The following is a 25,065-nucleotide window of genomic DNA, read 5'->3' as shown; positions in this document are numbered from 1 at the left end:
GAACAGCAGAAAGACTTTAGGTCACTCCTCAGAGGTACCAATGGTTCAAGTCCCGTATACTGCAAAGAAGAATTCCACATTGATAAATGAATAATGCATGTCTTGAAGCCAAGCACAAAGCCCACATGAGCTTGGACTAGAGTATTTCCTCCACAGGCTGTGGCCACAAAACACTTCTAGACGGGAAGGAATACGGAGACAACATCATACCGTAAGTTAAACTAGCTTTTCCCCATGCAGAACTTTGACTCTGTTTAGAGAGAGTCAAACTCTCTTCTCTCAAACTCTGAACTATTTAACTTGTGTTGGTTTTAGTAAAAATATTTTTACCTCCAGCTGCTCTGACGCTTTGCTCGTACGGAGCTGCACCTGTTTTCTGCAGCTCTTGATGCTGGTGTGGGTGATTTCCTSTGCTGACCTCAAGGCTGTTGCTCTGTGCTCACTCAGGTTCTTCAGACTTCCTGTTTTTCTTAATGCTTTCATTTTACCAACCGTTTCCTGCTCTAAGACTTCTTGTGACTGAAATCCTGCAACTTATCTTCAACAAGATGTACCTGGTAATGTACTTGAATGATCTTTTCACTAACACTGTCTTCCTCTTGGTCAGCTTTCTGGATAGATGAGGTGAACTTCTGCAAAATATTCAAGAATGTATCACTATATATCACTGTATATCCCACCTTTCTTTATATCTTATAGGTTTCTAGAAAATGAAGGGTTAATTGGCTCTAATATGGACAGCTTTTCAATTACACTCATGGAAAGTATTGTGCTTTATTAACATATCAGGAGCAGTGAGCTCTCTATTACTTTGGCTTTCAATCATTTTCCTTCAGTCGTTGCTCAATTGCTATTATGAACATATTAGCAAGAGCAAGAGCGGTTGCAGACAGCGTGATACCAAGTCTGCTGTCCCGTGTATGACTGTCAGCAATGGAGAAATGGAGATAACCTTGGGAGGGACTCAAAGAAATGCCGTGATAGCAGAACCGTTTGAGCAGCAAAACTCCTTTCTCTTGTCACAGCCATAGATGGAAAATAGTTGAAATGACCGTGGATGTGATTTTAACTTTCTCAACCACGTGGCTGCATGGAAAGATTCATAGCTGTCTGAGGAAGTGCTTTTGAACTGGAAATTTTGAATTTGCAATCGGACGTCACATTTGTTTCAGTTATTCGCAAAGCAACCGTGTTGGGTAACGATGAATTTCTCATAAAAAGCTTTCAAAGTTACTTACTTTGAATCTTACTTGAATCTTACTGTTTTCCTATAACATATATACTTTGTTTATCCCTAATTCTCTTTAAAATATTTGCATTAAATGCAAGTGATCGGTCGTAGCCAATTGCTTATTCACTCGCCACCTAGATCAAAGACTGGGAAATAACTGCTGCTTGTTGCTGAGTGTTTATGTAGGCATTAACTGATATCTCCTCCCTGYTAGCATTGATTTACAGTGGAAACACAGGTCCAGGAGCCTTACACACACTTAGGAAATCGTGTGGGAATTTTCCATTAAGTGTGTTTTGRTTAAAAAATGCAGTTTATAAAAGATGAATATATTCTTATGGAAACATTGCTTCTGCTAACATGACCCAAACAAAGTGTTTCCTTCTTGTGCTGGGCTGACCCAAATCAGWACATTTTGACACTTCAGACTGAATCCAGTCGTTTTCTTCCTGCCTYGCCTGGAGTTGAGCTTGCCTGAGTTTTCCAGAGTTGTACTTAGCCACCTTCCTTGCCTGCCACGCTCCCTCTCCCACAAAATCTATATCCAATACTGCAGGGTACCTGAACACTACTTTTAAGGAAGCAGAGACTTTCTGCTCTGGGCTCACATGGCTGGCTTGAGCCTCTCTGTTGGACAAATCCCGTTGATTTGGTCACTTCCTTACCAGGAATTCAGAATGGCTGGTTTAGGCAGGAATTCTGACCAGGCCCCTTGGGTGTCAAGCCCATGAGGATTACTTAACACTCATGTTGGCTGCAAGACAGCATTGGAGCAGGAATAATATATTATATCAATGTGCCATGAACTTCTGTGTGAATCAGTTCTCCAGCATGTTTCTGTTTCTCAGGAGCTGCAACGCAGTCTGTGGTGACTGGCAAGCCGCAGTGTGAGGCAAATAACTGCATCGTGCCATTGCGTGCACAAAACACCATGACTTCTCTTTGGACCTCACTGGAAAAAGAGGTGTTCAACCCTCAGAACAAGAGGCTGCTGGAAACRGTTCATGTCTGGAAGACAGGAAAGAAGAAAAAGATGTCCATTCTCTGTGTAGTAGGTAAGAAACTCCGGGGTGCTGAGTTGCAGATCCAGGGAACTTCTGGACAGCATAGTTACCTAATTCATTCCAAATAATCTTAGCCATAATGTTTATCTTAGCCATAATAGTCACCTAAGTCACTTGCCTTAACTCCCTCTGCAGTCAATAGAGGGGTATCTCTAAGAGATGACACAACTATACTACGAGCAGCGTCTAAAATACACAGACCACTTCTGGAATTGCTGGTATGTCTCCATTGAAGATATCTAGATCAGAAGGGATATCTTAATTATAATAACCAGAATTAGCTGCAGGGAATCTTTCCGGATGAACCAAGAGCTGACTGTGAGCTAATTGACACTGACAGTGGATATTTACCAGTCAGCTGTGGTTGAAACAGGGCAGACTTCATTAATGATGTAGATCCATAAGTGTGGATATTCGTCAAACCATGCAGTGGCAACGTAGAGAATGTGGTATAGAACTGCCATAAAGCCTGTTGATAGGACTCTAGTGACCTTTGAACCTTGGTGAATTATGAACTTTGCACCTAACATCAATGGCTTCATGCAAAACTCCTTGAAATTATTAAGAATCCCTCCATTGACATCAGCATACTCTGGATTAGATCCCAGAGAGAACTTTGCATAAGGAAAAATTCAACAAATGAAAAGCTATCAAAATTCTTGTGTCATCTCTTAATCCTCATTGCACATCTGGTAATCACAAAGTGTCCATGTGTCTGTTTGCAACTATCCATTGTGAACAACAATGCAATGTTCTCATTTTGTTTTGTTTTGTTTTGCTGTCATCATCTTCAGTGGATGATTTTAGGCCAATGAAGCCGTTTCTAGTGAAGGTCAAGGCAGACCGAGCAGAGCAGTACAAGATAGCCAACAGGTGGCCTCTAGCAGAGCTGAAGCTGGTGGATGGCAAGACTCTCAATCAGGTAGGATTTACTTTTTGTGTCAAGGGCAGAAATGGTCATGGAGAGGGGGGAAAGAAATATGAACCCATGCCCAGATCCCGAGTTCTATCAAGTATGCCAGAGGTCAACCCATCTGTTTGGATGGAAGAAAGAGGGACAAGGAGGTTTCATCTTTAATCTAGCATGAACTTGACAATTGACACTAATTTAGAGGAAATAATCACCAATGAAAAAATTTTAAAGCCCTCTGCCTTTTCTCAGAGATGTTGCCTAGTGCGTCATGAACAGGTATCTCCATCCCTGAACAGTTCCTCACTCCTATTGAAGTGCTCATTTCCCTTATCTCCTCAAGGGAGAGATGTATCCCCAAGAGCCTGGATTGACTTCCTCCCTCCAAAATCATCCCTCTCTTTCTTTAAGTTAAGAAATCCCAGGCTGGCCGGATGGAGACCGGTGAGTGGGTGACTGTTGCATTGACAGAGCTCCCACTAAAATCAACGGGCAGATCCCCTTATCTGCAGGGGCAGCTGTCTCAGGCAGGGATCTTCCAAAGCTCTTTGCAGCAACCCTCATTTAGAGGCTGGAGAGAGGGGCTCTGCACAGCACCATTCTTGTCAGGTCTCCAGCATTTGTGGAACACATTGTCAGGCCCATCTGTCGATCCGTGTTGACAAAGCCTGGGAGACATTTGCATAGGGTATTTAAAGATTAAATGAAGTCATTTAGTGAAAGAAGGATAATAGAAAGCTGGAGGGAGAGGGTGCTATGAGTTTGCACTTTTAGGGTGACATTAAGTTGTTTGGGAAAGAACGCATGGACAAGACATCCCCTTTCTCCTGCTGAGGCTGGCAGAGTGTTGTTAAAGTTGTTATAATTAGTTTTTTTATTAGTGTGAATGTTCCAGGGCCTTGGCAAGGTGCCTGGGGTTTCACAAGCACGGAAATAAATGAGAAAAAGAATAGCTTTCCAGCTSTACATCCAGGACAAATAAAGTACATCTGCACAGCACGCCTGAAAGGAAAATCAGTCTTGCAGGTTTKCAGGGCATCTTGATTCTACAGGTAGATGTTTCCTTGTCTTGTRTCTTTCCATGCACACAAAAAAAGCAGACGCTTTAATACTGCCTGAGCTTGCTTTCTGCAAATGAGCTCAACTCTACCGAACCTTCAAAACTAATTGGGCTTCTGAGGAGTTTGCAGTAGATACCTCCAGGTCTTTCAGTCCTCTTCCCCTTATTTGCAAAGCCAGTAACATGAAGTGATCATATTCTCTATTAAGTTGTTTTATAATTTTGAAATCCCACCTACTAGGAGACAAATGGATAAATGCCTCGATGGCTGAAGAATTAAGACTTCCAGCCTCTTTTCCTAGCTACATCATCACTGTTTGTTCTTGTGCCAGAGCTGTCCTTCAGATTAGACAGCTCTTCACCCCTGCAGATGTATTTTTAGATTGCAATCACCTCCCCTATTAACCTTCATTCTGGTAAGCTAAGCAGACCAGCTGCTTAGTCTCCCCTTGTGCATTAACTTCTTGGTTTCTTTCATCAGGACAGGAGMCCTCCTCTTTGCCTCTTCTAGACTAACTTCATCTCTCCTGAGCACAGTSAGCTTGGTGCCTGTTACTCCTAAAATGGGATTTACTCTCCAGCTGCAGCCACTGCACAAGTTCCCCAGCATGTGTTAACATTTCTTGGGACCGCAGCATGGAGATTCCAGTACGAGGCAATCTCCTCAAGGCAGCACCGTCCCTCCTGGCTGCATAGCTTGACAAGTCCATTAAATGAAAGAAGGACCTTCCACTCCTGCAAAGCAGATAGTAAGGSCTCCATCGAAATGTCAGCCTCTGGGTCAATATTCAATACACACCTATAAAGCCTGCTTTATACCCTCAGGCTTGCTTTGGTGCACAGGGAACCCTGTGTCCCCTGGGACCAGCAATGGCCTGGTACTGAAAATCCAGAAGTGTTCAAAGCTGCAGCTCCCATGACTAAAGCAGTATAAATATTTATGAAGCGATTAACGGATGCCTCCCTGCTTTAATAAGGCATGCTATAAACCACCCTCACTGCAAATTCCTCCCCCAGCCATCACAGCTCCTCACCGGTCCCGGGGCTGCTACTAAGCCTGCAAAGCAGCGTGGGGGTGAGATGTTTTGCTTTAAGGTGTTTAGAAAACAAGCCTCAAAGCATTGTAGGACTTCACAAACACACAAAAATTCTGTGTCTGTTGTTATGATTAGCATCAATAATAAGAAGTGCAGCATCTAAGTTCTTTAGAAAATAAGATCAGGCTATGCTGCATTGCTAATGAGATGGTGCAAGAAGAAATTTCTTTCCATGAGAAGTTCCTTGTTCAGCAGCCTGCCTTATTCTCTCCATACACACATACCAGTTAGTGGTAAATCGCAGGCCTCCCTGCTGGAGTTCCSTTCCATGGGACCACATCCTTTGGGCATAGATATATGGATATTAATGCATAAAAATGTAAATTAAATGTAAAAGAGTGTAGGGAAATGCCGAGGGCACTCTTTTTTGAGGCCTTGCTTCTATTCCCTCAGGTGACCATAGTGCTATGGGACAATGTCAGGACAGCTTCTCTTCCTGGGTTTTCTCTGGAAGTTCTCAGTTCTTGGGTGAAAAAGGGTTTGAGATTCCAGGTTGGATGAGGTTGCAGAAGTGAACTTCTGCAGCGTCAGGCAGAGTGAGTGCTGGGCTTGCTCTGCATGCATAACTCTAAATGCTTGGAGCTTCCTCATTCAGCACATCGTTAAACTGCACAGATTATTGCCACAAGGTGCTGTCTGTATAGGATCAAAAACCATTAGATGAAACCAGGGACAGTGTGTCCTTCTAAGGCTGTTGATCAGAGTGCAGAAGATATAACCTCTGGCTCAGCAAGCTGCCAGGTCACAGGCTGCTGGGAGCTGGCAGGGAATCCTGAGGGCTGTGTAAGTGTGGGTTTGCCCTTTGAATGCTTTTCTCCCAAGCATCTGCCACTATTGGAATTGATCAGTGTTCATTTATCAAAACCTGCAGCAGAAGGTGAGAAATCTATATAATTTGGAAATAACCCAGCGTAGTGGAACAAGATATTTGAACTAGTTGATTGCTTGGTCTGACCCACTATGGGTGTTCGGCTGTYGACTTCTAGTGGCCAAATTTCTTGATATCCTTTTATTTTCAGTGCCTCTATCATCCCTATCACTACGTGCCAAGTGCCATGGGCACCCTTCTCAAATCCTAKTCAGTTGCCCTGAGACAGCAGTCAAGGGAAAGGGGTCTTTATAGGAAAGAAACACAAAGAAACAGCATCTGTTGACTAGGGAAATCATCTGCTGTCAGCTGGGAAGTACAAAGSATGTCAGGGGATTCATTGTTTGAAAGAAATTTGATCGAACGCTTGCCATCAATTACACTGGGCATAGGACAGCTGGTGTCCATCATACCTGGTGTCCCTGGGGCTGCTGAGGACACCAGCTCATTTGAGCTCTCCGGCAGATCTGGGCCTGACTGTACCTGTGCAGCTCCACCAGCACCAGTGTGGTTCTGGATATGATGTGGGCAGGCGAGTGAGAGGAGGAAAGGCAGTGACATGAGAAGGAAAATACGAGTTATCAGGGTCTCAACTTGAGCATCTTCGCTGGCGTGGCCTCCCTTTCTTGTGACTAGCCCTGCTGACTCTCCTGTAACAACTGGAGCCTGGCTCAGTCCCCATTTCCAACACGTCCTCGCTGGGCTCCTCAAAATCCCAAAGCTTAAAAGTGTAGTATGGAGATGTTGATTAGTTCCTTCCACCTCCTTCAACCTTACAGCACATTTTCTCCTGAACAAGTTGTTTTGGTGGCTACTGTTRAAATGGGCTGCAAACCCTGATAAGTATATGGGCTGTGGCAAATGCCTTCTAATTGTTGAGGTAATTAACTGTCGTCATCCAGGCCAGCCTGGATTTTGATCTGCACTTTGATAAGGTTTACAAGTGGACTGCTAGCAGGTTGGATGAGAAGAAAGCTTTTATCAGATGCCTGTGGAAGCTGAACCACCGATTCCTYTCCAGTAGTGTCACTTTTGTGAATGTCCCCTCCTGCACAGCAGAAGGTAATGTTATGTTTCCTGTCACTGTTTCTCAGAGGGGGCTTTTTTTTTTTTTACATCCTATTCAGTATATTTGACTGGAATCAGATTTGATTGCTCATCTCTGAAATTTGTCTCTGTTTTGCAAACATGTAAATGTGTCATGCACTTGGAGAGGTCAGCAAGTGAAAACACAGCCAGAACTCAAATCAGATGTCCATTTTGCATCCCTTACAAAGATAACTCTTTGTCCCATCCATATGTCTGTCCTGCTTGCAGCATGCCATGATTTTATCCTAGCTGATCAGCAGGCAGAGACTGCTGGTCTCACTACACTTGTCACCGCAAACTGAGCTTGATGAGACACCGGGCATAGCAGGGCCAGTAAAAGGAAATAACTAGAAGTCTGTGACCATCTCTGTCCCTCACTCTGTCCTCACAGGGAGACAAGGGCACCAAGAAGACCATAAGGACACTGTGGAGACTGGAAGCCCAGAGGGGCTCAGTGCGTACCAGGAGATGAGCCCAAAGGAAGCAGCTGACATGCTGAGGCTGATGGAGCAGTACGAGCCCATCGTGAACAACTCGGTGGCCTTTGCAGAGCAGCTAAGCAGTGATCTCCATGTRCTGGATGAGGTAAGGGCATCAAGGTCGTGATTCAACAGCAACAAAGTTGTCTGGCATAAAAGGGGACCTGGTTTGGGTCAATAGTTGTCAGAAGGTCTTGTGCTTACATTTACTCCCAGAGAAAGTCATCCTGACAATGCAAAATTTCAGCTCAAAAGGCATCTCACCTGCCAGGGTCCTGCTATCAGAGCCCTGCACACCTGATACAGAAGACATTCTTCTTGACCGAGGATTTCAAAGGCACCTCTGCTGCAGCATGCAGCTCCCAGCAGGAAAATACAGCACCTGTATTGCAGAGAAGGAGAATAAGCAACTATAGGATATCAGACCAACATTGGTGAAGCTCTGTTGTATCCAGTCCTGGGATTTGGGGGAGATACTACCCAGGCACAGCCATCCTAGCAAGCCCAGGTGCCTCCTGAAATTGCCGTGCTTTGGCAAACAAATCCTGCAGCCTGGCAGCCGAACACCAGGACTTCTCTCCCTGCTGAGCTTACCTGTCCTTGGACACTGGCTTGAGCGGCCTCTTTCCAGTGACTGCAGAGGGAATATAGAGACTCACTGACTCAGCTGTAGGCATCTCAGGTAGCTTTGCAAAAAAGAAGTGAAAGCAAAAGCAATGTCACGGAGCCAGGTATAGGATGGGGTATGGTTACTAGTGTGTACATGGACATCAGAGCCTCTGATATGGGAGATGGCAGGGAAGTGACAAATCTCTGGAAGGAGAGGAAGAGAGAGGGATGCTCAGAAGCAGGTTAAGTACAAACATTGGAAGAAAATGAAGAGGAAGAATACAGCAAAAATGAGACAGAACCGGGGAAGAAATGAGATAGAAAGGGACAATGGGGAAAGAAGACATTCTTTTCRGACCAGAGAGCTCTCTTCCTTTTAATGAAGTTGCCACATTTCTGATATTTTTTCTGGAATGTCATATTAGGTAATTTCTTTCTTTGACTTGTGGAACAAAATAATGAGAAATCTGTTTTGAGCATCTATGTTCTGTATAACTGGYGTTAGGATTTCRTAGTTAGGACACTGAAGAACTAAGSGCAAAAATAACCCAGAGAAAATACCCTAAAATGTACTAGAAAYGTAAATTCTGCATTTGGCCCTCCATCAGGGCCAAAATTTGCTTTATTTGCCAAAATATATTTTTATATACATTTAGACATATAGTGTCTAAGCTGAAAAGCAGAACTCCTGACATYGTTTTGGAAGGAGACTTACTGCTTGCTCTCAGCAAATCATTTGGGCACTCAGTTTCCAAGCTGTAAAACAGCCTATAGGGGTAAACAATAAATYTCTTTTACATTTTTTGAGATGAAAGGTGCTGTCAGACACATTGTTTTAATGCTCTCTAAAGAATGAACGTCACTTACTGCTAACCTAAATTAATTAATGGGACATTTCTATTTCTGAAGATTAATCTCGGATATTAAGTGTTATTAATGCTAACATGTTAGACGAGGACGCGCATATATTTAACTGTTTCCCAGGACATCACAGCGATAGCACCTTGCTCTTATTCAAAACACTAATAAGCCTCTGCTAAGTGAGCTCCTCTGGGGCTTGCAAAACCTTTCTGCAAGCAGTGAGCAAGGGCTGATTTGCTCCGGATTGGGGAAAAGCGTGGCCTTTTGCTGATTTTCACATTGGTATTCCTGTGTCCTTCCCGTTGGCTGGTGTCTGCCGAAATGCACGCAGGTTTCTGCAGCTTTGCATGGTGCCTGGCAGCAGAGTCGTTACCCTCAYGGGGTTCTCCGGGGAGCACTTTCCGCCCAGCACGGCCCTGATGATTTCATGAGCTCGTGGCAACCCCTGCGGCTCCGTCCAGCCCTAATAAGACCATCTGGAGGCACGGCGGCGATGGGCCTGTGGGATGTTCATGGCTGTGATTTAGCAGTGCTTCATAATGTGCAGAGCTCCTGGCTGAGGCTGTGGTCACCGGCCGGAGTCCTGGCACGAGGCTCGAAGGAGCAGAGGGGTCTGCACCTGGACTGTAGCTTGCAGTGGCCTTCCATGGAGCTGAGCGAGCTCTGAGCAAAAGGGACCTTTACTTAATGTCATTATAGCTTGTTGAAATAAGTGTATGCCTGGATCAGCAAGCCCAGCAGCAAACCCCACTGATGATCTTACAGGAGGTAAGAGTGCTGTCTTCCCTCCTGTGCTCCTGCAGAAAATCTGTGCTCCCTGTACCCACCTTTCCATCGGGATCCAAGTGTTTGCCTGATTTTAGGCTTCCCTTTTCTATAGATTTCTTCTGATCTTTCCAGACCTCCTGTGAATCTGCCAGTCTATGGCAGAAACCACTGTCCCCAGTCCTTTCTGCTATGCTTTCAGCAATGTCCTTCCTAAAGTGCCACTGCTCTTTGGCAGAAAGTCCAGAGTGGCCAGGTTGGGTTGAGGCTGCAGAGTGGCTCTCAGAGCTCCAATAGCACCTCTCCTGGTCCAGTCCTTGCCCAGGGATGTCACCTAAGGCCAGTGCAGATATCGTCTTGTGAGGGTCTACCAGCACAGGAACCATGCACGGTGTGCCTGAAGAAGAGAAAATCGTTAGCACTGGGAGGATGGATCCCCAGCATCTACTCTGTGGGAATCCTGATTGCAGGGATGGAGACTTAGAGCACAGGGCTCGGTTCAAGCCAGATTTTCCAAGCAATCACAACCCATTCCTGCAAATCACCAACCACGTCAATCATTATAGCAAATAACCAGGTAGCCACCTCAGTGACTAGTGGTTATTTGCCACATAATCAGGAGCTCATAGGATTTATGGARGGTACAGTTGTTGCTGCTGTTGTTTTCCATTAAAAAAAAATAGTCATCAGCAGCTAATGGAAATATCAGCAAAGGCAAAGTTGTTTAAAAGCTTTGTTAACAGAGAGAAAAGTAGCAGACTGGAAGCTTCAAGCCTCCCAGGCTCATGTCTATTGATTATTTTCTTTACTATCCTGCATGGCACTTAGGCACTGAAAATGATATGATTAATGCTTGGAAATCTCTAGTGGAGCTTGTCAGCAATGATTAACACACAGTTATATCTCTACCATCTCTCAAAACAAATACCAAGACCTTCATAAATAGATAGCATCTTCAGTTTTCTTCAAGACATGTTTGTGTGGATGTTTCATGTACAATTTAACTGCCTATTAGTCCTACTGCCAGAGCAGCTCCAGTGTGCAAAGACCTGGCAGCAGCCTCAGTACCCGTGTTGACTGTTCGGTCCTGCAGCAAGCTCACCTATGGCCTCTGGCACGGTCTGCACCTGGTAAGAGGATTTCATTACAAATGTCCTGTGATTGACACATGAGTACTAGATCCCCCTCTGGATTCCTTTCAGGACATGCCCAGTTGTGCAGATTAAGGGTTAGAGACTTCACTACTGTCCTCATGGTACCTCTCCAGCACACAGAAAGAAGGGCAGGAGTGCAGAAATCAGAGATTGTCTTCRCTTTCCAATCCTACAAAAACTGTTTTCTACTCATGGTGGGATTCACTTGAGGGCTCAGCAGTAACCTCTCTGTCATGTCGATTGAAAGGTCTCCGAGAATACATTCTGCTYGCAGGGAAAGGTCTTGTTCGGGCCTGGCGTTCACCTTGCAGACTTATACCAATATGGAGTTTAGCTGAAAGTGAAGAGAAGACATTGATCTTTGGCAGGAGCAATGCAGAACACGGGCAACTGCAATAGCTGCATGAGTGTTACAATGACAGGAACTCCCCTTTGACTTGAAAGCATGAGCTTTGGGATCTCTGGCATAATGTACAGAACTGTGACAGCCCTGTGGGAGATGATGGTGATAAAACCATGGTACAGTACTGGAACCCTTTTCTTCTCCATTTTGCAGGCCAATCTTAGGGCCATCATCTCTTCTGAGAATCAGGTGACCCAGCTGATGCACTCCATTGATGAGGCCCTAGCAGAGGTGGCCAGAGTGGAGAATACTTTGCAGGTCTATGATGAGCTACTGGGAAGTGTGAAGCAGCAGATGGACCACATCTACCAGGAGAATTCCTTACTACATCGCATCACCTCCAACAAGACTAAGCTGATGGATGAGATCCTCTTCCTCACAGTACGTTGATTTGTTGTTGAGTCTATTAGAAAAGCTTTCACTGAACCTCAAACACACTGAAAACTTAATGGGAAATTAGAGCTAGAGCGTGCAAAACTTCTCCTGATCAAAAGGTGCTGCAAACAGAGCTGCTTAATAAAGTATATCATAAGCAAGAACAACCACTGGGGAGTTTGAGTGGGTTCTGATGAAAACCACACAGGATTATACAATTTTATGAGAAAAACATTGCAGCRATTCTTGCTGCACTGTAGAGGAGCCCTGGAGAGGTTGTATATCCCGTGGAAAGCTGAAGGGAAGGGCAAGAAACTGGATCYGCTATCCCTGCTCTCTTATGGCTTTGTTGTTAGACCTATCTCAGTCTCAGCAAGGAACACTGTGAGGCCCTGAGCCAAGGAGACCTTTCCAGCCCCAGCAGAGTGAAGGCCTGCATTGCTGCCACAGAAGCTTTATCTGCCTGCATGGACGTTCAGATACAGCCTGGTGAGTAGAGAACACATATTTCTGTCCGCAAGGCTCATCAGGCAGCTGTGGAGCACTCACAGCACCAGCACCACCCAGCCCTTGCAGGTTGAATCACTGACATAGGAGRTCTTTGTGCAGGCAGCTTCCAGGGGCTACCTCACACACTTCCTAGGCAGTCCTGAGGGCTGCCTGAGGCAAAGCAGGAAAAAAAGGTAGAAGGCATATGTCTGAAAAGCTAAGCCATGGCTGTGATGTCAARTGCCAGCTACTCCCTCCCTTGCTTGTTCTCGGATGGGAAACTGGCTGCAAGGAAGGACTCTGCCTCTTACCTGGAACTTCTGGCTGCTCCAGACTTCTCCTGACCTTTTGTCTCTCTCTCCTGATCCCATATGAAATGCTGTTAACTGCTCAATTTATTTCCTGAAGACAATAAGGTAAGCTCGTCTCAGCCATGAGAGCACCTGTAGAACTTTCTGATCCTGACCGGCTTCACCTGCAGCTCCCATCACCTGCGTGATGGCCTTTTGTCCCTGTCTGAGCTTCTTTATAGATGTATGTGCCCACAGCCTTTCCTTTGGTCCTGTCTCCTTTTGCTCCTCACGGGGCTGTCAGCCCAGCTACCCCTGTTAGGTGGGAAAACAAACTTACAGGGACAATTCTCTTGTTGAAGCCTTCAAAGTCTTAAGCAGCTAYATCAACACATTCAAATAGGAGTGGGAAAACAAATGTAAGATTACCTCTGTACATCCATGGAGAAGAATAGCTGGGAGGGACTGGCTTCATTCCTAGAAAAAAAGTCCAATTTATCCAGGAAATGACCAAGCTGGTGCACCTACACACTATCAGCAAGCTGTAGGCACCTCCCTCTGGGCTGGTGCACTGCTTGGTCCGGTTAGTGTTAAAGATGAGACAAGTTTATGCTAAATTCGAAACTCTTCCTATGAATATCTGGGTTTAAGGCATAACTGTGAATCTGTAGATTATCTATAGAAAATAGATGGGSACAGCCCAGTTGTCTGTCCTGAGATGTGGGGAAAAATATAATTTTTTGTAGCAGTATCCACTGTGGATACAGTGCTGTGGAGAGCTGTTTGGGTTCAGGGACCTGATGTGGACAACAAATTCCAAGCTTTTCTTATTAAAAGAAGACATTAACCGGGCATTTGCACTTCAACATGGTAGATTAATGTTTATTTATTCTTTTTAATGTAAACTGCCTCCCAGTCTCTATAAGTATGGTTCTACAGCAAGTGTTTTCCCCTCTGGGGGCTTTAGTCCTAGTGTATCTTCTAGAAGAACTGTCCTRTTTGTCCGTGGGCTGGCTGCTGGTGGTCTTTGAGCCCAGCAGCCTGCTGCGTTATGCAGTGATATCCTCTCCTCTGCTCCCCAGCTTACCGGAAACTACAGTCAGTAGCTGAGCAGCTGATCATGTTTGAAACACTGAAGCAGAACTTTGAAAACAGCTTCATTGGTCATATTACAAACATCTTGGAGCGGCAGGTGGGTTGCACGTTTCACACGCCAAGCCAAAATTCAGAAAGATTTAAATATTCAGAGATGATAGCAGCAGTACAGAAGCASTATATTCAGAGATGGTAGCAGCAGAGTATAGAGGTAACTCCAACATGCTACAGGAGAGYTCTGCATTCGCCGGTGAATCTGGAGATGATGCTGACCTGTTGGAATGCTCAATATACTGGGACTCCCAAACAATTAACAGTTTCCCACAACATAGAATTAAACTTGGAGGTCAAAATGAGCATGCATGTTCCTCTTTGCACTTTGTAATTGCTTCTCAAACATTTTCAGAACTGGGAATTCAAGGGTAATTATGAGGCAATTATTTTTCAGAGCTCTGGATGACTGTGGTTTGTTTAACTCTTTCTGCTACTTCTTCAAGGGAAACACTCAAGTTCCAGGTCTCATGCAGCAAGCTGCCAAGTTAGTTGCTCCGAGCCACAGACCCCATCACGAGGAACTGGTGCATTACACACCGCTCATGGCCTGGCTGAGGAATGCCAACCCGCTCCTCTTCGGGGATCTCCCCAAGGTAGGACCACCCACCAGAAACGCATTGGTCACACTGGTTGTTTCATGAAACCCAGAATGCCTGCAAATTTCAGCATGGGGAACTTTTAGAAGGGCATCAGGACAGCTTGGCCACCTGGTACGGACCTTTCTGCTTGGTATAAATCACCTAAAAATGGGACTCAGGGCAATCATTGTTTTGAATAAAATATCCTGAAATTCTGAAATTTGTTCTCTTAGTACAGAAATGCCCAGATTAAATTAAAATGAGAGAGACTAAGTGTGAAATGAACACAGTAAATCTAGAGTTTTATTCAATGCTGCTTTGTTTAACYGGTTCCATGGAAGCTTGATATTCTTGTCCTCTGTTAACATGGGTTTGTTAGGTGTTTGGGTTTCTTCTTTGCATTTCACTGAGGTTTGGTTTCTATTTTTCATGCYGTTTTTAGCCTTTCCAAAGGTGTGACACAAAGACCAGCGGGTCTGTTTCAGCTGCCTTCTGCTAACTTTTGTTGTAAGTGGAGGGGTGAGGAAAAAGCTGTGGAAACAGCTGAGAGGAGAGCTGTTCGTAGACAGATGATGAAGTCTTCATTGTCTTTCCAGGTCTATGCCCAGAATCTCGGCAAGCTTTATGAAAGGGAAATCAAAACCTTTTTTGAGCAAGCCAAAACCCTCTTGCTAGGAAGAAGAAAGGCCAGTAAGTAATTCTGCAAGTGTCACCTTTGTGCTGCTGAGCGGGGATTTATTTGTAAGTAGGCAATGCAGTATTAGTCCCCCATCACACTAATTTTCCTGGATTTTGTGCTGTGAATTTACCTTCTCCTCTATGGATCAGGCCTCCAGCTGCAGCTAGTGACAAAGTGACTCTGATTTACACCAGGGAGTGCATGTGTGTGAGGCCAGCACCATGTATTATTCAGCACAGTTTATGGGCTTCTCAGATCTCCAGCTTTTGTGTGACTTCTCCCTTTAGGACTCACAAAATATGAATGGATGCTGAGATCATATATTGAGGAGCCGTGAGACCAGTTTAATACCTGGTCACAGCAAGCAGAGCTGGTCATAGCCACCTTAGACACTCTTTTAACCTGTAAGGAGATGGCACCAAGCTTGTCCCTAGGGACACAGATGTATTCATAGTGGTATTTGTGAGAGTAGGATGATTTCATAGCGAGTTGACTGTGGGGACATGTTTTCCCAAGCTGATCATTTCAACAGTAATTTCTGCATCTGACCCAAAATATTCCACTCGGGTTTTTCTGAAGATAAAAACAGAAACTATTCTGTTCCCTCTGGAAGACTTTGATTTTGCAAAAATCGCATTTTCCTTTAGGCAAACAAAGTATTGTAATGCAAAAATTCCCTGCCAACTTGGCCCAAGTTGAATGTCAAAAAACCGCTTTGCTCTGTGTTTGGTCTAACAGAGCACTATGATCATTTCTTCCAGCTCTTCATCTATTTTACCTCTGTGTCTGTATCCCAGGAGACATTGTATGTCCTGGCTGGAGGTGGAAAACAAAGCACTATAAAACAAGAAGTGACCAAGCACTGTACCTGCTCAGCCCCTTGCTACCTTCCCAGCACCTCCCTGTGGGTCCAGGGGTGCACTTGTACCCAAGTAATTGCTGGCTAAAAAGTTCTTCTCTCCATAGCTGTCCAAATGCCCAGATGTGAAGGGGAGGGATTATATCACTATAGTATGCTTGGTTTAAAATATAATCTCCTTAAGAATTCACTAAACTATAAATAATATGTAAAATTCATGCTGACATAGTTCCAGTTGGAGCTCMCGGTCTTGCTGATTGGGAAAAGTGATTTTGCAGAGAAAATCAGCGCAGCCCTGCCGTGGAGCCCACAGCCACTCTCTTATGTTTGGGCTCAGAGCTGTATTTCAAGACCCAGTTGCAGCAGTGTGCACATACCCACAACCAAGCACACGTGTCCTGAAGCCTTTTTGTTCCATTCCGTTATTAAAAAAAGAAGAAAAAAAATCACTAAGAAACCTTTTATTGTTTTCCCACTGGAAAGAGTAGGAAGGGAAAAGGAAGATAAGCTGGGGTTTCTCTCCCTTGTTCTTTTCATTTTCTATTATTTAACCCCTTTAGGGGAAAAAAAGAAGTGGAAAAGAAGAGCAACAGCAGAATTTTACCACATGTCAACCACTAAATCTTAATTAAAATTTGTCATTTTTCCTAGAAATAGAGGAAATGAACAATCCCAGAAAAACCTCTTTATAATCACCAGAAACCTGTTTTTCGCAGGCAGAATATTTTCCCAAACTAAGAAGAAAAGCGTGGGACAATTACCAGGAAACTGAAAAACAGGGATCAACGACTCTCCCACTTGTAGCAGAAAAGGGGGATACAGTAAAAAGTGCTAAAAATGAGTTACATAGAAAAGTGAATGGGACTTTATTACTCCCCCGAGTAATTTAAAAACAAGGTTCTAAAAGGCAATAATAAAGATGATAATAAAAGGCAATAGAATCTAAGGGATGCTCTGAAAACTACTGTTAGGAAATTCTTTCTGTGTAATGCTATTTTGTATAGTACCAATTTAGTTGTTGCAAAAGTTGTTCCTGAAGCTGGAAGACCCAGGAAAGACCATAGGAAGAAGAYAATAACCAAGAAAGTAAAATCAGGCTGTAATAATTATTCTGGGGTAATGCTGGGATAATGAACTGTGATGCGGAATAGTATTTTATAARAGCTATAAGGGAAGATCTCTCCCACGGTGCCACTAACAGACCATCCAACCAGACAGTCATGGGCTGGCRTTGGGTCATCACCTCTCTCAAGGCTTTATTGGCCAGGACGGGCCCAGAGCAGGACTAAGTGCTGCCTGCAAGCTTCTTTTCCAGCTTATAGGCCCAGCTCTACCTTCCCAAGCAGCTGAGCATCCTTTCTCTTATGAATCCATCCTATAGGGAAGAGGGGCTATGTGCAATTGGAGAGCAGTCTCCATATGAAGCAAAGAGTAGAGCCCTTGGCAGGGCTCAGGTGACCCCATGAGAGATGCACAGGAGCAGGCAGGTTGTGGTTTGTAAAGTGATGTGGTCAGGTTACATGTCCTGAGGAAGGGTATAATACTTATTTTATTGCACYTGAATAAAAAGAAACAGCGAAGACTGTATATGAAATAAAGAGGCCCTCATCCCTAGCAAGGCTCTGAGCAAGGGACTTTGATTCTAGTGGATAATAGGAAAAGAAAAAATCTGAAGTCCACAAAATTTGGCTTTCTGCCAGAGCACCCCTGGGTTTGCTGAGAAAGCCATTAAAATGGGGGAGCGTTGCAGGTGCTGAGGTGGCTTGGCTATTAGAGAGTCCCTTTATGAAAACAGACCAGTTACAAATAAAAAGAGATAGTGAAAGACCTGTGCAGCAGCAAGTGTGCCTGCTCCTCTCTTGGGAAATGTTAAGGCAGTGATTTCCTTTTAGTTCTTTGCCTATTTTTCTTTCATGTTTATGTGAGTCCCATAAAAAAAAGGAAGTAATTAAAATCCTGGGATAAAATTCCATCCTTGTGAAGCCAAGTGCAGGGATGGCAGGCCACTTTGATGGCTATGAACTGCTTATTGCACACCCACAGAGTACCCCAAAGTGGGAAGTCACTTCCCATGGAGCTCATGTGGCAAGAAAGCAAGCTGAGATCCGCGACCCGCGATAGATCCCATATGGGGAGCCTTACGGCAGGCTCCGGGGATTCATGGCTCATATTGCAAGGTCGAAGGCTGAGGCTAGTGCTGCTCCCACAGCATGGATGAGCTTCATAGGGCTGGYGAGGCCATGGCCTGTAGGAGACCATAGGGTATGACCAACATCAGCTGGCGTGTGTGCCAGCAGCATCAAAGGATGCTCCTTGGTGCAAAAAGAGATCTGAGGAAGGTCTAGCTTGTTGTTGTGGCAGTGATGTGTTTAGGATGGCTTTTGTGCCTCATAACGTAGTATTGGTGCTGATCAGCTCTAAATATACCAGCTCTAGATTTGAGAAGTTGCTTGTTTATTTATTATGGGAGAGTCTCAAATGCAGACCCCAAAGTGTATACAATTAATTGCAAGTCAATATATTTTTTCTCCTCATTCTCCCATTCTCTTTTCAAAGGGAAATTTACGGCCTTGAGAAATTAATTCCTGTTTGCTGAAGGGAGATAATTTTTCCTTTTTATTTTTTTTCCCCCTTCCCAAGAAGAAAAATATCTCTTATTTATCACACCCCATTGCAAGGTATGCAAAGATGATGAAGCAGATCATTAATTTTGGGGGGATTTTTTTTTTTTTTTGTCACTGTGGTGAGGAGAGGAACAGAGATGTCCACGTGCCTACAAAAGTACTGTGCCTGTTCCAGGTCTACAGGACGTCTTGGACAAGCCGATGATGACCATGAGCAGGCAGCAATTCCGATTAAGCCTCCCTGAGAGCAGAGAGGGCCCAGAGGACATACTGAACAGAGGCAATGTCACCAAAGTAAGGAGCTGAGATTTGCTAAATGCTTCACCTGCCCCACAGAGGCTGCACATAGTGTTGCAAGCCACCTCACAGTCCTTTCTTCAGTGCTTCATACATGCTTTAAAGCATGTATGGTCTGTGCTGCTGGCATCTTTCCTTATGGTGGCTTAGACTTCATTTCAGGTGGACACAGACACCTAGTCCGATGTCTTCAATGTCCTTGAAGGGATTGCTAATGTGCCTAGTGTTTTCTGAGCAGATGTTGGAGAAGGTGCTGAAAGAGCTGCAACCCCTCTGCACTGCAGAACAGGAGTTCATTGAGAAATTCTTCCTGCTAAACCAGGATGCTGCAGAGCTGGAGGTGCTGGAGGTAAGTATGAGGACAGTGTCCTTTCCAGTCCCATTAGACAGCCCTCCCGCCTGACTGACACAAAACTCAACAGTCAAAACATGAGGCTGCTTACCAGTATCAGATATCTGACATGTTTTGGACTCCTGTCTTCTAGCAATAGTCAATATTAAGTGTCAGGAGTCAGTAAGGATAAGAAAACAGAGCTTCCTGATTGCAAAGGGGAGTTGTCTTAGTCCTAATCAGTAGCTCCAGTAAAATCATAGGATCTCTGTTAGCTTGCACCCAAAGCACTGAACATGAGGTGCAGTATAAGACAACATTATTTATGCTGAAATGAAATCCAGATTTAAAATTCTTCTTTCTTGGGGATGACACTAATGAGGTATTGGCAAATTAGTTGTGTTTCTCATCCCATTCTCTCTTTCAGGCTTCTGCCACTAAAGGGGAAGAAAGCATGTCATCTCCTGAGGACCCTCCTTGCACCAAGCCTCGGAGCCAGTATGTGGGGAATCAGAGAGATCTTGCTGCTCTTGCAAGGGCGTAACTGTGGTGTCCTGTAGGAGCTGGCTGGGGAACTCTCTCCCATCCAGATTTCAGTTATATGGTCCCAAGTTTTACACCCTGGACAGCAGTAGACAGGAGATTCCTAGCTGGGCATGCAGAACCTTCTGGTTCTGCAGAACCTTCTGGTTCTGCCCCTTCTCAGTACTGTGGCTCTGCTTCAATGTTGCTGGAATTGCTTTTGCCAGCAGAGTAACTTTCCACTGAGAAAACAGCTCAAGCAAGCTTAGCTTGGCAGGAGCAAAGCAGCCTGACTCCATAGCTAACCTGAGCAGAATAAACATGACCCAAGTCTACATAGGCTCTACTGTGATAGAGAAGGCTTTGATTTGGTCTTCTCTAAATGTACCTGTGTTCACTCCTGCTGGTCATGGTGCCAATATTCCTCCTCATTTAACTGCTTGCTTTCTTTAGACAAGATGGGCCTACAATCCGACTGCTAAGCGAGATCTTCAGTTCCCTGGAACCAGAGCTGAGAAGCTTTCTAGATGTTTGCAACAGAGTCCACCCATTTAGCTGCTTGCAGGTCTTGGTTACCTTGAATGACTCTGTCTTTGAGATGTGGAATTCTTCCTCATCTCTTCCCTCATCCTTCCTCAACACTGTCCTGGGCAACATGCTACTCCTGGCCAAGAGCAGCTTCAACAAATGCATTGTGAGTGTCCCGTTATCAGTAGCAACAATCTCAAGTAGTCTAGAGAAATGTTCATCTTCCTCTAGGTTCTTGTCAACTCCTATTCTAGCAAAAGCTCTACTGAAGGAAGTTATAGTATATATCAGACCAGGGTCTGGCTCTGATTTTAGGAGGATTAGACCCTTGTGGAATCAGAGTTAGGGAAGGGGGGCTCAATAAACCTGAGTGTCATATGCTTTACTTCATCATCCATCATCATTCCTAACTTGTTATCTGGAAACTTGATTCATTAGTTCAACTTGCAATGCCAATTTGTCCCCAAATGCCACTAACCTGGTCATTTTAAAGATGGAGGGTTAGAGTTTGGCAGTGTGGTTACACCAGGGCTGATTGCTCTCTGGTACATGTCTTGCCACGCTGCAGAATGACTCTGGGCCTGCAGTGGGCCTGAGAGTCCTGTTTTTGTCTATCACTGCCAGGGGACCTTGTGCAAAGAGATGGAGGAGGTGAAAGTGAGCAACAAGGTGAGAGGTGGGATCCTGCCTTTCGTGATCCGCTTTGAGGAGTTTGTGAATTTCTCCGAGGAAGTGTTCCGGCCGGCTCGGCGGAGAGGCGAGCTGGATAAAGCACTCGTCAGACTGGCTGGCAGCGTCTTCAGCAGCAGTGAGTACTGGGGTGGGATGATTCCAGCCGAGAAAGGCCTGAGATAAATGTACTTTGTTTTGAATCTTCAGTCTCTCCTTTCACAGGCAAGGATKTGGTTTTAGGTCTGAAGTGAGCTTTTGCCATGAGAGTCACATGAAATACAGAACTGTGTTGTGTTAAGAAAATTCTGATATTTTAAGATTATGATACAACATCTCTCCCCAGGAACTCATGCATGGCCATACCTGTCCGAGCACCTGTCTATGGACACGTCACRGATGAGAGCTCTTCTTGTTCCTATAGAGTAGCATCTCCTAGATACCCTTTCTTCCTCCTCTTCTCTGCATCTGATGCAGCACAAAACTACACATAATTGGCTCCAGATGGGGTGTTCTGGAGAATATGGCTGCTCTGCAGAAACAGCAGAAGAGCAATTCCCCTGAAAATACCCAGGCCACCAGGAGAAAGGGAGATGCTGGGAATGCTAGGCAGGTAGACTTCTTTAGACTTCTGTGTTGTCACATAGCTCCATGGGGTTCATAGCTGATTTTCAGTGCAGGCACTCTGCTTTCCAGCCTGGAGAGGACTTGGGGTGCTGTAGAAGTAACAGCTCCAAAACTCTGAACCGCAGATCCCTAGGAAGTCCAGAAAGCCAACTCCTGTCTGCAGATGAGCTTGGGGTGACCTCTTAAGTAGCAGTTCAAGAATTAACAAGCACAGGCCCCTCCAGGCTGCAGGAATGTTTACAGCAATGCAGGTGAGATAGGAAATCAAGCTAATGAGTGAGGATTAGTATTTGCGTAATGGGTAGTTACTCCCTCCGGTATTGGAAGAACTCAGATCGTTCAAATAAGACACTCTAATGGCATGTTTACCGTGCTGAGGGAGAACGGCTCTCTCTGCTCYGCATGCACAATGAGCCATGCAAGCTCCAGCTCTCGCTAGACCAGCTAGCAGTGTGGTGAGCTGTGTATGTGYTCCTAAGTCTGAGTCTAAGTTGGACTGCTTCTCCAACTTCCAGTTCAGAGATAGGTTTGGAGTGAGCTTGGATGTATCTGCACCCTTCTGTGTAAACAGGCATCCAAATCTGGGATGTCCTGTGTCCAAATCTAGGATATTCCTCTGCAAGRTGAAATGGTTGGAGACTTAAACAATGTGTGATGAGGGTCACCTGAACTCCTGATAAAGATTTGCCATTGCCTGGCACGCTCTTTATCTCATGTTTCTCCCAATCTAGCCTGGGATTTCTTCTCTCTGTGTTTGATTTGTTCCTCTTATTTTTAAGTCAATAGCCTGTCCTCAGCAAACCTCAAGGCCAACACAGATATGATCATGATGGAAAATTTTCACCACATTCACTGCTTCCTGTGCCAAAAGAAGATAGGCTGCCTGGAGGGCAAAAAAAAAGAAGCCAAAGAAAGATATAGTCAGCACCTGCAGAAATACATCATCAAGTACCTGGGCCAGCCTCTGGAGAAACTCCATGTGAGTACGGTTTAAACTGATCTTGTCCAGCACCTTTCCTTGGGTCTCAAAGGCAGCCACTGCGAGGAATTACGAACTCACTGAACAAAGTCCATGGCAGAGAAATTAATCTAAAGGTTCTGTAGAAAAAAATCAGACRATGTGCTGCCCCTCAGCTCCGCTACTGAGGTGCGTGACAGGATGATGTGGCAAAACAGGCAGAAAATGAAACCATAGAGGGAATTCTTTAGAGCTTCTAACCCTGATTTCTGCTCAATCAAACATAGGATGGGACGTGAGCAAAGGGCTCGAGTTTCAACCTTTACACAGGAGTCCACTTCAGGGCAGCTCATCAGTTGAGCATCCCTTTGCCTTTCTAGCACTTCTTTGAAGGCGTGAAGGCCCGTGTGGCTCAGGGGGTGAAGGAAGAGGAAGTCAGCTTTCATCTGGCCTACAGCAAGCAGGAGCTGAGGAAAGTCATTGAAAAATACCCCAGCAAGGAAGTAAAAAGAGCCCTTGAGACCCTCTACAGGAAAATTCACAAGCATCTCTGCCCAGAGGAAAATCTTTTGCCGGTAATTGCAATGTGGGCCTTGCAGCTGGGTGCAACGCTGTGATGTTTGGTGGGTTTGGGGCTACAAAGCAATAAATATGGTGGACATCTCCTGATCACTGTTTCTGTTCACCTTTCCAAATGCCTCATCTTCTCCTCTTTGTTAATATTCTACATCCTGATCCTCAGTGACTTCTCTGCTTCCTTCCCAGAGGSTTGAACCACTCTCCCTTCAGGGAGMAACTGAGATGAGCACCAAGGCATGGTCTAATAGTGCCCCGCATAGTACACAGCTGAGGAGGCAGCTAATGGTCTGCATGTTTTTCCCCAGGTGGTGTGGCAGGCCATGGAACAAGAGTTCATACGGCAGTACCAGGAGTTCGAGGATCTCATCCGGCGTTGTTATGCAGGGTCGGGGATCACTATGGACTTCACCATGGAAGACTTACTGAGCTACTTCAACTCCATCACTCTGTCCAACATGTAAAAGTTACCCTGTCTAGATGTATGAACCCCTGGCAGCCACATCTTTAAGGAGGAAAACTCAAATGGCAACCCCTTTGCAGGGTCTAGGGTCTCATCTTATCTAGGGTCTCATCCTGAACTTAATTCCAAATCACCTTTGCCTTTTCAGCCAGGAGAAATGGAATTTCCAGGCCCAAACCATAGCTTTCTTCTTCCAAAGAACCTTGGTTGGTTCCCAAATCTCATGTTCTATAAATACACCCCCAAATCTTGAATTTCTGCAAACTTGAGTGCCAACACTGTGCCTCTTCAGGAGAACACTTCCCAGTGTCCTCTCCAGCTGAACAGCAGAAGTCATCCTCTCTCCAATAATTCTCTTCCTTTTTAATTGTTTCCAGATTTTACGGGTTTTATTTGAACAAAAACTGGAGCAGAGCAAGCTCTGCTATTCTAGAAGTTCAACTGGTTTCTCAGGGAATTTCCTGTTCTTATAGYGTTTTCCTCAAGAAGCATCCCATAGTAATGTCCCAGTGTTGTTAATGTATTTCTGTTGTTGAAAATACAGCCTTTGCGTAATTTTTGTGTCCTGTGATGGTGTCTTGGCTCAGAACTGTTATCCAGTATGGCCATGCCATAACAAAAATTAATGCAAATGAGAGAATTCCTCAATTCTTTTTTTTTTTTTCGGATTTTATATTGTGGAACTCCCTAAAACCTCAAAGCAGGCTGGGGGGCCCATCTCAGGACTTTAGGTCAATCCCTCTTTCCAAGTGGAAAAGCAGAGCCTCAGGGTTCTGACAGGACTCAGTGACCTTGTCCTTCCACCCAAATTTTTGGCTGATATTTTGAAGAAATTTTGCTTTCCACTGCAGATGAGCACTCTTCAAACTTCTCTCAGTGCAGGCTATCTGAATAATCAACTTTCTCCTGAGGGTCAATTTTCTATGGTTATAGGTGCATAAATGGGCTGAAGGTAGACACTTTTCTGGTGAGTGGGAAAAAGTTCATCCTAGATATTCGTCCAAGCTGATGCTCTGCACATGGGTCAGAAATGGGCAAAAATACATGCAAATATTGCTAGGGAAAAAAAGGCTATCAAACTCCCTCACCATTCCTCTTTCCTTGAAATGAGCTGCTTTGCATGCTGCTTTGTCCCTGTGCTCAGAGAACACAGACCAAAGGGAGAACATGGTCTGAGCAGTTTCTAGTATTAGTATAATTACCTCTTGCAGGCAGAGTTGAAAGTCTAAGTAAACATATTTCCATCCTTTTATAGCGACACAGCAAGCTGGCACATTCTTTGCCCCTGAGTTTATAAACCTACTTTCTTAGGTACTAGATGCTGAAAAAGACAGGCATATGAAAAGCTCACTAAGGAGCTGCCAGGAGAGGATGCAGTGCTTTGAGTTTGATCTTTACAAATAAAGGTGAAGGGCTCAGTGCCAGCTTGCCTTCAAATGCAGGAGAAGCAAGAGACTGCCA

The 25,065-nt window shown here is 44.8% G+C and overlaps 1 protein-coding gene and 1 long non-coding RNA gene across 2 annotated transcripts; one reads left to right on the top strand and one right to left on the bottom strand.

Annotated features, from left to right (window-relative positions):
* The first annotated feature begins 2,162 nt into the window (after nucleotides 1–2,162).
* Nucleotides 2,163–23,605, top strand: LOC112947134 (exocyst complex component 1-like). The gene is made up of 17 exons (XM_026039147.1): nucleotides 2,163–2,286; nucleotides 3,090–3,217; nucleotides 7,133–7,292; nucleotides 7,711–7,904; nucleotides 11,744–11,971; nucleotides 12,322–12,454; nucleotides 13,827–13,936; nucleotides 14,337–14,486; nucleotides 15,068–15,161; nucleotides 18,809–18,927; nucleotides 19,169–19,279; nucleotides 19,689–19,759; nucleotides 20,237–20,477; nucleotides 20,936–21,119; nucleotides 22,387–22,586; nucleotides 22,946–23,140; nucleotides 23,450–23,605. The coding sequence occupies exons 1-17, from the start codon at nucleotides 2,163–2,165 to the stop codon at nucleotides 23,603–23,605; spliced, it is 2,598 nt and encodes an 865-aa protein (XP_025894932.1).
* LOC112947135 lies at nucleotides 10,310–11,608 on the bottom strand. Its single transcript, XR_003249348.1, has 2 exons — nucleotides 11,136–11,608; nucleotides 10,310–10,430 (listed from the first exon to the last, which is right to left on the bottom strand). It is a non-coding gene; the product is annotated as an uncharacterized LOC112947135 (long non-coding RNA).
* Nucleotides 23,606–25,065: the final 1,460 nt, after the last annotated feature.

Source organism: Nothoprocta perdicaria, unplaced genomic scaffold (assembly GCF_003342845.1).
Source record: "Nothoprocta perdicaria isolate Ctin4 unplaced genomic scaffold, notPer1 scaffold_22, whole genome shotgun sequence".
In the NCBI taxonomy this organism is placed as follows: Eukaryota; Metazoa; Chordata; class Aves; order Tinamiformes; family Tinamidae; genus Nothoprocta; species Nothoprocta perdicaria.
This window is presented reverse-complemented; position numbering and strand designations above follow the sequence as displayed.